The sequence below is a fragment of the Pyrus communis genome, chromosome 12, assembly GCF_963583255.1.
Source record: "Pyrus communis chromosome 12, drPyrComm1.1, whole genome shotgun sequence".
Taxonomy (NCBI): Eukaryota; Viridiplantae; Streptophyta; class Magnoliopsida; order Rosales; family Rosaceae; genus Pyrus; species Pyrus communis.
The window spans coordinates 4,994,806-5,008,098 of NC_084814.1; the positions used below are offsets into that span (position 1 = coordinate 4,994,806).

A 13,293-nucleotide genomic window follows, 5' to 3' on the forward strand; every position below is an offset into this window, starting at 1 on the left:
TTTATTTTATTTTATATTATTTGAGAATGTATCCATATCAGTTTAATCGAAGAAACTTACTAATGTTATTAAACCTAATATCTACTATTTTTTTATGTGGTTTTGAAGAATGTACCAATATTTTGGTACAATAATTTTTTTGTTAATTTTGATGAATGTACTCATGTTTATACACACACACACACACACACACAAAATATATTGGAGAGTATAATTTATATTTTAATATTTTTAATCCACAAATTATGAGTTTTTTTTTATTTTATATATATATTTAAAATCTCATTAATATAAACAACTATATATTTCAATTTTTAATTAAAAAAATATAGTAACCTACATAGAATTACGTTATCACATTAATTTCAGGGACTTTAATAAAAAATTGAAAACCAAAGGTTTCAGTCAAAGAATATTGATAATTAGGGACCGCATCTAAAATGTCCCAAATGATGGATATGTAGAAAATGCACCATAAAACATTACAAAGACACGAAGGATTTGCAAATAACACATTGAAAGAGGGATTAGCTAATCCCTCTCATATGACTTTATAACGCTCACATGAAGTATTTTCTTTACAACCTGACTTTCAATTCTATGGTTTAGAAATCTCTTACCCAATAGCTTTATGATTATTAAAAACAAAAAGCCATAACTACATTTACATAATCCAATAATCAAATATTGACCATGAAGGTTCTAAATTAATTTCTCAACATTGTAATTGTTTATATCTAGCAACTAATCATGGCTTAGGTATTAAGTGACAGAATAACCTTGAACTGTTTGATAAAGATGCATGGGAGAAAGAATGAATATATCAAAGAGCTTTTGATAAGAACTCAACCAATTTATCAAAAAGGGAAAAGGGGAAAAGAAAAAGAAGTTTAAAAATGCCTGCCCTAAGAATAGAAAAGGTAGTTGGCTTGCTGGAATTGATTGGTGGAGGAGTGATGAATGGAATGTAGGTGTTATTGGTATGTAGTGGAAGTGGTGGTGAATGAATGAAGAAAGATTGAAAGGGTTATGGTGCTAGCTGTATGGACTAGGATTATGTGGAAGAAATGGAATGTTGAATTGCGTTTGGGGATAGGATATATGGTGTCCTTTCATTTGTGTTCTTTTCTTTTCATACAACCACACTGTAATTTTAAGGAGACTTTCTCAAAAGTAAGACTCTTCATGGACTTTTTGCTACCTCATTATTTGGCACAATATTTTGTAATGTTGACATGAGAATTGACATTAAATTATGAGATAGTAGAGAGTCTATAGAAAATCTCAGTTTTGAGAGAATCTCCTTAGCATTTTTATGTAAGGAAATGAATTGTACTAAGTTGCACAATAAATCAACAATAATTTAGTATCGAACTCGTATTTGCAAGAGTCAAACGTAACCTACTTACATGTAAAAAATAATATGAGTAGACTGTAGTACTAGTAGTTTCTGTTTTTATTTAATTTTTTAAAATTTTTTATTGTGGGTTAAAGGATTAAAGGTGAATGAGCTTCTAGTGGTGGTTCATGGTGGGAATACAATGCATGTGACAAAACAACATGAATAGGAAAGTGATGTGCACATGGTTCTTTAGCCCCACAAAAAAAATTGGGAAAGGGAGAGAGTTTTTGCATTTTTTGTACATAGGATTACAAATTTGGTTCAATACATTTTGTGTTTTGTTAGTCTTTTGCTCATTTCAGCTTCGATTCCTCTGAATAAATGCTCATACAAAATTTAGATTCGTTACATGCTTAAAATTTTTTATTAAATTCTTTTTAAAATGATAATAACAATATTTTAATCAACGAATTTGTTTTTGTAAAAGAAACAAATTCAACTCGAACAAAATCTTAGACTCGTTAAAGAAATAAGCTATCTTGGATTTAAGTATCATATTCTAGTAAGTAAACTTGTGGGCAACTCATTTTTTACTATGAGATAATCTTGATGGATTCAAGCTTAGTTTTTTCTTCATACTTCAGTCATAAACTTTTGAACGTTAGAGACCAAGGAATTTAAGGATTTTTGGCTATGTGTCTATGTTCTCGAGGCTGCGATATTAAAGTTACAACCATAAAGACATCTTACTATTACTAAATTCTATGCTCAAGACATGACAGGTATAAATTTGCTTGCACTATTTTTTTTCTCACTCACACTAAGAATTTGAAGACTTGAAGTGGTTACTTCTGGAGTGGAATATTATTACCTAGCAGTGTTTACATAACTAAAACACAAAATTGTACTTACCCGGATTCACATGATTGATTGATATCTTCTTGATTTCTACACAATAGGTTACGGTATATGAATGAGGAAGCATTATATTTATAGTATATAGAACTAATATGACCCTAATACGCGCGCTCGTGTACACACACATACACACACACATATATATATATATATATATTACGTTATGAGTCCATATAAGTCCACAAAGGGATGCTTATGCATCAACATTACACACGCACGCACGCGCGCGCGCATATATATATATATATTACGTAATGAGTCCATATAAGTCCACAAAGGGATGCTTATGCATCAACATTACACACACACACACATCTATATATATATATATATATATTACGTAATGAGTCCATATGAGTCCACAAAGGGATGCTTATGCATCAACATTACCTTGATTAGCTAAGCCCAATAACATCGGGAAATCACTTTAGCCCAGATTTCCTGTTTTCACTAAACCTTAGAGCATCATGATTTGTTTGGTTAATATTCTTGATCTCGATAACGTTTGCAACTATTCACAAAGTGACTAGGACATCACACACTCGGCAGCTGACTTCTCCCAATACCTCAGGAGATTTTTTTCCCAATATTCTTTCACTTGACCTAACTAATCAATTTGCTCATGAATTAGGATTGGGGAACACCCATTTTTTTACATTCATTTTATAGAGCCCACTCTGTAACTTTTTCAATGATTCAAACTATCTATCTTTAAGTATTTTCTAAAAATTGTTTCTACCAAAAATCACATATAGAGAGAGAGAGAGAGAGAGAGAGAGAGAGAGAGAGAGAGAGAGAGAGAGAGAGAGAGAGAGAGAGAGAGAGAGATTCCTCAATAATTGTATTTGAGGGACATTTTGTGTTGCTCATTCCGTAACTTTATTATTCTTACAAAAATTAGACAAATCCAAAACCATTAAGACATCCAATTGGAGTAAAAAAAATAGACGAATATTGTAGCCAGAAATAATCCCAAAAATCCAGAAGATGATATGTGAACTGTTCCAAGAATACAAGATTGCCCTCATTAAATGGTTAAGATCTTCAACTGTTCTCACCCGTAACTCAGCATTCCTAAAGGTCTAAGCAACTAACTACGACTGCTTAATTGTGTCGTGGAAAAGTCAAATGTATTAAAAATAGGGTTAATTACTAAATCCTTCTTCTTTGGTTTTTTTTTTTTTTTTTTTTAAAGTTCAACTTAACCAAGTAAGGATCCCTTTCACAATCAATTTGGGATACTTCCATCATTATTCAAGATATTTCCTCCTAATTAATATCGTAGGAATATTCTTTCCTCATTCATCCAACAAATGACACCTTGGCCAATAAGATGCCTCCATGTATAGGGAAAAACCTACCCCATGGGTGGTGACCTCCTCCTACAAATACCTCCATCTCCACCAAATTTTGGTGAGCTTTTTGCTACGCATACAACTGTTTTAAGAGAAACTAACTTCAAGACTGAAGATGGAGGATTTTGCTACCACAAATATGGGTTTTCAAAGAATGCTAATATTTTACCCATTGTTTAAAAAATCCCCGCCTAGGCGCTAGGTGGCTAGTCATTGACTCGATTAATGCCTAGGCATTTGAAAATTAAGAAAAGGCGCCTAGACCTACTGAGGCGCCCGCCTAGACCGCTTAGGCACCCTCTAGCCCGCCAAGACCCGCCTAGGTATCTCCCTAGGTTGCAACTCACTTAGACAGAAAATAGATAACTTTCATTTTGCATTTTATTTTTTTCACTAAATTGTAAGGGACTTGTTGAATACTTAAATGAACACACATTATATGCTTGTTTCCCATGTTTTCATTATGTTCCAATAGCTCATAATATATATGTCATTCTATTTTGCAGTCTATGATGAAATTATATATATTTGAAGTATAAATAGACACTTATTTACATGAAATGTAATAGATATAATTAAATCCGCCTAGGCGTTAGGCTTCAACCCGTTGCCCGACTAGCGCCTACCGTCTTTTAGAAGCTTGATGTTACCATTTAATCCAACGGTCAAATTGTTTTGGGTTTTGGGTGATTTTTGATAGAGATAATCTTTGAAAAATGACCTAGATAATAGACTGTTGGATCGTTGAAATACGACATGGGGTCGTTGGTCTCACAAAAGATGTCTCAAATAAACTTATTTGAAGGATCCCTCAACAAAAGGGAATTATATATAGATATGACCAATTCACACATTTCATATTTAGAATACTTTGATGACTATAATATGCAATCTTACGTTGAAACTTAACAGTCATGTTGTAACATCAATAAATTTGAAGAAGGATGTTGTTACAGGATGGATGTAAGGGGTGGGGGCATCTCTCCAACTCCTTCAAAGGTTGCAGCAGTGGAAGCAGTCTCAGCAGGGAGAGAAGCCCGAGGAGTAGAGGCAGCAGCAGTCTTGGCTTTCTTCTTTGGCCGAGGGATAGGGATCCCCGTGACCCCAGAAGCTAGGGGAGGCCTAGGAAGAGCTGTTCTGGTCCCAAATATGAATAACGATCATTGGTCATTCATGATGTTCACTAATAATATCTTATGTCTATGTTGTAACAAGACGTTAGCATTATAACAATTAAAGTTGATCCATTACCATTGTCATTAGTAATACAATCTTAGTGTTCTTCTTCATTTGTAAGTGAGAGTTCTAAAATTTGAATATCGTGGACAGTAAGTTCAATACCACAATATTGAGATAAGCTCATTATGTGACATAGCCTAAATACTCCACCCAATGTAAAATATCGTTGAAAAAAAATTCAAGATAATTCATTGAATTTACTCTATAGTCTAAATTAATTCTTTAATTGTATTAAAACAACAGGACTGGTACCTTTCTTTTATTTTAATTTTTTTGGGTAAAGGGTACCGTATAACTTTCGATTACGAAGTATACATATAGGTGCAACATAATTCCTCATTTATGTGAAAAAAGTTCAGTTAAAAATTTTCAGTGAGGAAAAGTATATTTTCTTATGGAGGAGGCCCCAATTTTTTTTTTTTTTTTTTTGAACAAACGATATTATCTGCATTAAGAGTATGAGAGAATAGGCTAAGCCTCATAAGGGGCTAACAATAATGTGGTTCAAATTCACCTTTAGCGATAATCGAACGTAAGACCTCATATTTATAAGTGAAGAGAAATACTATTAAACTATAGTACTAAGTGGCATGAGGTGCCTATTGTTAAGATACAAGTCTCTTCTTCGCTATTCTGTAACACTAAACACTAAAGTTTATTGTTTATGATGAGAATCTTTGAAAGAAAATTGAGGGCATGTTTGGTATCCACTTCGGATACCATTTTATTTAAAAGATAAAATAAGGAATGGAGCTAAATTACTTATTACCGATTAAATTTCAAAACCCAAAAAAAAAAAAAAAAAAAAAAAAATCTAAAGTGATAGCAAACAGGCCTAAATTTTTTGATCACTTGGGAACCAACCTTGACTATCTTTTAGCTCGCTGAAAGTTTTATTTTATTTTTATTTTTTTAATATAAGTGATATTTTTTTTTTGTCGAATGATAAATTTTGTTATATTAGTTAGCGATGGAATTCGAACTCATACCGTTATGCAAGTGATATTTCTACTCTATATTACTTTACGGGAAGAGAGAGAGAGTTTGAACTCGGAACAAAGTAGATTGAAGAAAAAAAATTTAAACACTAAGACAATCCACCACTTACGATGAAAGTCACTTCTAGCTAAACAATGAACTTCCTCACACGATTTCATCTTTAATAGAGAGAGAGAGAGAGAGAGAGAGAGAGAGAGAGAGAGAATTGTTTAAATTTATTTATGGAATGTGTGACACCATCAACTTATACATATGCTGAGATGGAATACGTTTTTGAATGAAGAGCTACTAATTATATCTACTTAATTAGCAGAAGAAGGTGCATAAACACATATTGTACTCCTCGACAAAGGGAACACAAAATCCCTGTCCTTCTCTGTCTGAGAATTTGGCGGAACATTGTCCGTTGCAACAAGTATCAACGCATGTAGGGCTGCATCGACCTATACCTTGGTTGCATACCTTAGCACCTAATCGTCTTTTAATCGGTTTCGACAGCCGTTCAATCCATTTCGATGGTCGTTCGATCGGTGTCAAAGGTTGTTCGATTGGTTTCGACGGTCGTTCAAGTTCGAGACCATTTGATTGTTGTTGTTGTTCACATTTGTAATGGCATTTGCACGCTGATGAATTAGACGATGTATTCCAAACCCAGTTGCCGGAAGGATAGAGAGATTCACAATTTGATTTGCAGCAAGGATTTTCACATTCACAACCGGCCAAATCATTAGTGCAATAGGATTCTCCCTTTACCAAGTCACCATTAAATGCTACAAAACCCATAAAAATGGATTAATCATTTTGTTTTTTAAACTAACGATAGAATATTTTACACTAAACCGTTAGAAATACTACTGAAGAGGAAATGAGAAAGACTAAAGAACCAAATTGCTCATTTGGTACACTTGATTGAATTGAAATGGATAACCGACCAGTGATAAAATTATAAAATTATGGTCAGCTAGAAGATTAAACTTATTCATTCCAATCCTTCTTAAAATGAAATGACATTCGCTTCCATTGTCAAGACTCAATAACGTTTGGAATTTGAGAGGCCTCCATTTCAATCTAATCACGCGTACCAAACAAGCTCAAAGTGTTTACCTGTCGTCGACAATGTGAGGAGACAGAAATAAGTAGCTGGGGAGAGCTTGGCCATCTTGAAAGAAAAATAAAGTCTCTTCCTTTGCTTGTATTTTTTGTTATATGTTTTTAAAGAACAAAAGGACCAAAAATGGCATGGTGACATATTACGAAATCAAATCAAACAGGATATCTACAACCTTAAAAATAGATTTATAATTTATTTAATTCAATTACCTTTATGTTTGTTTGATTGCTTAGAATGGGATTAAACAACCCAAAATAGGTCTTTCTTGCTTAACCTAGAAAACTATTTTTTATTTTTTTATTTTATTTTTTAAATACAATGATATATTTTACACTAAGGGGACATGAGAGTTCGGTTAAGCTATACAATGAGTAACCTAATTTGGTATTGAATTCGTCAACCACGAGATTCGAACTAAAGGCCTTTGACTTACAAATAAAAATGAATATTACTAAACCGTAGTACTGTTGACACCCGATCTTCTTGATAGGCCATCAAATAGGAAACACCAGAGAACCTGGACCAATGGCCCACATCTCAGGACAGTACGCCTGCACACTTAAAGCCCATGGGCCTTGCTACTGCGTGGCCCATTTATGATGGAACAAAGCTTTTTGATACAGTAAAATACTTCCTCTTTGAGTTGTGATGTATTTTTAGTAGGACAACAGGGCATCTACGTCAAATAGCGAAAAACAAGTAATGCTAGAGAGAACACATTATTGGACCGCGTAAAGACCGCATTGTGTGATATATGGAGTCTACTTACAATAATCAAAACAATTTATTGCAACGGTCAATTAATGTAGTTACAATTCATCGCTCTCGTATTAAACAGCTTGAAAAAAAAAAGGGTACTTTCTTGCGGTGCAAAACATGACCATAACGCAGAGAGTATGCCACGAACCAAAGGAAACAAAAGCTGCAGCCAATTTAAAAGAAATGCAATCGTCTGTGCCTAACAAATGTGTTCAATGAACGTAAAGGACGATGTTAAGCACAAAGGTACCCAGAAACAAGGAGGTAAATTTTAACCAGTGCACCTCACCTCAACTGGTTTGTATATGTAATGCTTACCTCTGTAAGGTAACTTGGATTATACTTGTACGGTTTCTTTGATTAGCTTATAACCCAGTGAACCCAGATAATGCTCCTTGGTGTTTGTTTGGCCGGGTAGCAAATCCATCAAGGTCCAAACTCTATGTTAAAAGGGGCGTTGGTTAATAACTTTTGTTGTTGTCATTGAACTTGAAAGCCATCTACCAGAACTTTATACTTCATCTATTTTCTCCTTTGTTTTCTTCGACACTCAAAACAATCTGTACATGGAGATCTGTTTTTACTTGAATAACTTGCTTGCAGCTTGCTAGGTGAGACTTTCAGGTCTTCCACTAGTATGTGGCGAAGCTTATCGTTCTCCTCCATCAGCTCTTCAATGACTTGCTGGTGTTTCAATATCTGATGCATAGGTAATTTCAGTTTGCCAATTTTAATTTATATTAACAAATAAAGCAATGCTAACAAACGGAAATATTAAACATTACCATTTGAAGGATTTTGTTCTCCGACCTCAAGCGTCCAGCCTACATAAGTAAAATCAAGAATTAGATAATCACTGAACATATTAGCATATTAGGGATCAGATCAGTATGAAAAGTAAGAAATCATGGACACATACGTCAGTGGAGAGTTCATTTGAATTGTCCATCAAATGCATATATGCAATTGTATACTTTTTGAACTGCTTTTAGGCAGATAAGTAATTTCAATAGCACTTAGATTGTCACTAACTAAAACTTCACAATAACCACATCTGCAAGAATTATTGTTGACCTAATCCCAACAACAGACTTATAACTGCAGGCACCCCCACCAAAGAAAATAAGAAGAGAAAGTGCCCCTGGCCCCTTCTGTAAGGTTGCAAGAAAGAAGTTACTTCAGATAAATGTTTTTTCTTTTCTCGAAACTTTCTACTAACGGAGTCAAACCAAAGGGTATGCAGTAAAAGTCAAGAGAAACGTATCATTAATGCTCTGATGATTGGAAATTATAAATAATCCTCTAAGCAAGGAAATTGACAAATAAATATGTTTTATTTGTTGCATACCCCTTCATTTGGTTCACTGTCCTCTCCCTTCAGAAGTGGACTCTGAAGAAAACTGCTGAGAACTTTTTCTGTTCGACTACCAAGAGGTGTATCAACCGGAGAACCAGTACCATTATTTCCATATCCAGGCAAACTTAGAGATGTATGGTCTGGTGGTTTTGTTGACAACGGCATGCTACTTCCCATTGAATTTTGGCTCGGGTCATTTACATTTCCCATGGCACTTTGCAAAGAACTTGGGAGGGCACCTTGACCAATGGCTAAATTGGGAGAAATTCCAAACTTCGTCATTATCTTTGTCATTCCTTGCTAAAGAATACAGAGTTATATATATCAGTAGTCTGTAAACGGCAACAACACCTGACCAGAGAAACTAATACTTACTACAAAATGAAACTGAATTTGTTGCAACACCCCTGGCTTCAGAGCAAGGCCTGCAATCAGCAGTCAATAATTCAGCTACTGAAAACAAATATTATTAAAATGTACAACTTACAGAGCACTGACATACAAGGTCAAAGGATTTGCTGCCAATTGAATTTTTAAAGAAGCCTATATGCATATTTAGGCCCAATGTCATTAAGTAAAGCCAAATTGTATGAATAACATATAAACTATAAAGTTATTAACATTTAATCACTGACAACATCTCCAGTAGTAGTCTAGAAAAAGATCATTCCATGCCATAATGTTCTTTCACTCTTTTTCTTTTTCCAATTTCACCAAATGCCAATCCAATAACTAAATTCGAAATAAATAATAATGATTTTTAAATTAACAAACACTCAATAGGTATGGTACACACAAAAAAAGAATAAGTAGAGTTGAAGGGCTGCTGTGAAAGCCTTCAAACCAAAACATGCATGATAGTGTACTACTAACCTAGAACATGAAGCCATAAATGTCAAATTTGTTTACATTGCAAAATTTTCAAATACAAATTAGGTGACACATATCCTACAAAATTTTCTGATAGAAATTAGGTGACACGAAGACCAGCTATCAGAATGCATTACATGAACTCAAATTGCTTGACAACCATAGATTTCACCAGGAATTTGTGAACATTAGTCTCCATAATAGTGCATCAGAAATGGAAAAACATGAAACAGAACATATTACTGAATATCATTGAAACACATGAAATGACATACCAACTCCAAAACCATGACCAATACCAACTCCACATCCAATGCCCGCTTCAATGTTCTTGGCTCCCACCTTCCTCAACTGGAAAATGAGAAACCGGGATAGAGATTGGGGAAGTTTGTAAGTATACGACTCATTTGATCTTTTTCTTTTCATGGCAATGACAGGGATACTCAGAGAACCAAAAAAGACAAGAAAAGAGGAAGATATCTGACTTACAGCGTTGTTTACATGTCTGCTAGCACCAGATAATGCATCAGTGGCACCTCTTGTAGCACCCATGACTTGATTCAGTACTGGTATTGCACCTGGTACATAGTTTAAATCAATAGGAGTAACCTAATATCTACAAGCAAAACAACCATAGAAGAGAAAGTTGATTGTAGTATTGTCAATAGTATCTCTACATCAAAAGATGCATAACTACTTGCGTGACTTAAACACTCATCTAATATCAAACAGTTAAGTACTGAATTACATGGACTAAGACATGCTTGCAAAAACAAATTGTTTCTTACTCCTCTTATTCCTTGTTCTGCTTTTCACGCTAAGGGAAATAAAATATGTTAAAAAGGCTTGAAAATAAATGACATCTATAGGTATCCACGGACAGATAATCCTCATAGAATAAAAACACAAAAACATCTGTGTGAACCATTCACTAAATTTTCTAAGGATAAGTAAAAGCCAACAGTAGCAATATCAGCCTTCAATCATAAGTTGCAGAGATGAAAATTACTCTAGGGGCCAGCACTGAGTCTATATTATTTTCGTCTTTGTTTAATTCCCAATATAATTCGGAAGGGGATATGCCTACCTGAATTCAAAAAGGATTAAGGAAACGTACAAGTTTTCAGAAATTACATGCAATTCTAGTCCACCTATCTGATTAATGTTGACTTTCTAAGACAACCCTGGTTAGCTAGTCCAGAACAATCTTAAAATATGCCAGCTGCCTTTTCAAGGGCAAGGGGAGTCTTGTTTTAAAAGAACTAGTATTAGACAACTCAACATAAATTTTTTCCAGTAGATCATGGATACGGACTCAGTATTCTTCTAAACACAATCACCTATCTTGCCGTACCGGTTAAGCAAGGCAACTTTACCAGTCCACCGTTACTTACGCAAGAATTAAAAAAGTCTTATAACTAGTCATTACCAGGAATCAAAGTAGGCATTATCCCAAAAAGAAAAAGGAACCAAAGTAGGCAGGAATCAATCATACATATTATAAGCCGGTCCATGTAAAGGTTAGCAGTTCTACAATGGTAATGTAGTATTATAATTAGTCATTACCGTATAACTACCATATGCCCCTAAGCACCGTGCGAAACCCATTGCCTCACAGATTACCTAAAACTTTCTCGAGAACTCCATTGTTTTCAAAACAAAGCAATCATTATTTGATTGATCCCACTCGAAATTGAAGCAATTGTAATGGATGACAACCAAAAACTGGCTTCTATATTTCACCATACGAAATGCTAATAGCTTAGTAGTTAAACAATGGTGGCATAATTCATTTCTTTGAATGCAACCAAGTTCAACATTGAATTTATAGAGCAGAATAAAGTGATGTAATGGCCAGAGGGAGACTTAAACACAACTTCTCATTACACACTGATAAAGACAACTGTGCACAAATTCCTACATTTTCTCAGTAACCAAACAGACGCAATTTCTAAAAACAATCAACAATTGCAATGACAGAGAAATTGGGAAGTAATACAGGTTTCTTAGCAACTTGTGTCTGATGGGTTTCACCATTTCTGGGTTTGAAGAGCCGCCCCAAGTCCATCTTCCATATAAAATTAGATTTTAGAGAGAGAAAGCTGTACGAGAGAGAGAGAGAGTACCTAGATTTATGGGGCGGCCAACACCGATACCAACACCGCAGCCTATGCCAAAGCCTGTAAATACTTGACCCACTTTCAAGGTAAACGGATTCTGGATTCGGATTCCCCCACTTGGCCTTCTCTCATTGGTCACCACCACCACGCCACTCTTGCTACTGTTGCTGCCCCCCTCCATTCCTCAACAAGCTTCTCTATCCCTTTTCAAAAGCCGAAGCGCTCTCTCTCCTCAAAAGCTAAAGCCTCGCGCTTCTCTCTCTCGTTTTATTTTTTCAGATAATTCCCACCTTGCTTGCTCTGAAGTGCAAGTCGGAAATCATTAGGCACAAGGAGGCAAAGTGATGGGGTCTGCTTCTCTGCTTACCAGAAAATGTGTAAACTTAGGCCAGCAATCGGCTCCCAAAAGAAACACGCCGCTTGGCAGTGTTTTTCAGAGTCTTGACATGGTTAAATTACCAAAACTACCCTTAACTTTATGTCTTCCTTTTTCTTGTCGAATTATGCCTTCTTTAATCGGGCTCGATACTTTGATCAAAGATTTCCGAATTATATCTTAGAGTATTATTCTTCTCTCATAAAAGATTAAGGATCTTTTGTTGTCCACTCATATGCTTATATTAAGAAAGTTGAGGTTCCTTCTTGTAGTCCATTCATGTGCTTATGTTAACATAAGTTGAGGTTCCTTGTTATACACTCATATGCCTATGTTAACAAAATTAAAGTTTTGGATCCGTGATGTTTTGGAGATTCACAAATTTCGTCTTTTATGTTTCAAATTAATCCTTCATGGTTGTTCTACACCTCAATTTGGCATTTGTTGTCCAAATTCGCTAAAAACTCTGTTAGTATATTGATGTAAATCTGTGTAGGACCAGAACTCCACTTATTTGTTACATGTTGATTAACAACTCATATCTTTTTTCTTTTTTTTTTTTTTTTGTCAAAAAAAAAAAAAAAACTCACATCCATTACTAAGGAATTTTCATCAAAAGTTTGGACAAAGTTTCTTCTTCTTTTTTTTTCTTTCGAAAAACAACTCTTTCGAGTAACTCACGTCTAGTACTGCTTAGAAAATAGTTGAACAAGAAGGGAAGGGTTTTCCCTTGATCAACAAGGAAAGCACTCGGCCGGGAGCTCTATATAAACTAACCATATAGTGTCTTCTAGTGTTATAGAAAGACAAAATTATTCAAAGAGCCAGCAACGTTCTTCTATATCTC

General features: G+C 34.7%; 1 protein-coding gene across 1 annotated transcript; it reads right to left on the bottom strand.

The window, feature by feature from the left end:
• Positions 1 to 7,701: 7,701 nt before the first annotated feature.
• LOC137711372 (uncharacterized) lies at positions 7,702 to 12,462 on the bottom strand. The gene is made up of 7 exons (XM_068450605.1): positions 12,077 to 12,462; positions 10,440 to 10,528; positions 10,226 to 10,301; positions 9,456 to 9,505; positions 9,072 to 9,380; positions 8,509 to 8,547; positions 7,702 to 8,422 (listed from the first exon to the last, which is right to left on the bottom strand). The coding sequence occupies exons 1-7, from the start codon at positions 12,249 to 12,251 to the stop codon at positions 8,246 to 8,248; spliced, it is 915 nt and encodes a 304-aa protein (XP_068306706.1). The 5' UTR covers positions 12,252 to 12,462; the 3' UTR covers positions 7,702 to 8,245.
• Between the last annotated feature and the right edge of the window lie 831 nt (positions 12,463 to 13,293).

Excerpts from the sequence above, each read along its gene's own strand:
- LOC137711372 (XM_068450605.1), bottom strand. The coding sequence starts at position 12,251 with ATGGAGGGGGGCAGCAACAGTAGCAAGAGTGGCGTGGTGGTGGTGACC. Across the intron at positions 10,302-10,439 it reads GCAGACATGTAAACAACGCT|TTGAGGAAGGTGGGAGCCAA; the intron begins GTAAGTCAGATA and ends CTCATTTTCCAG. Across the intron at positions 8,548-9,071 it reads ACAGTGAACCAAATGAAGGG|GCTGGACGCTTGAGGTCGGA; the intron begins GTATGCAACAAA and ends TTACTTATGTAG.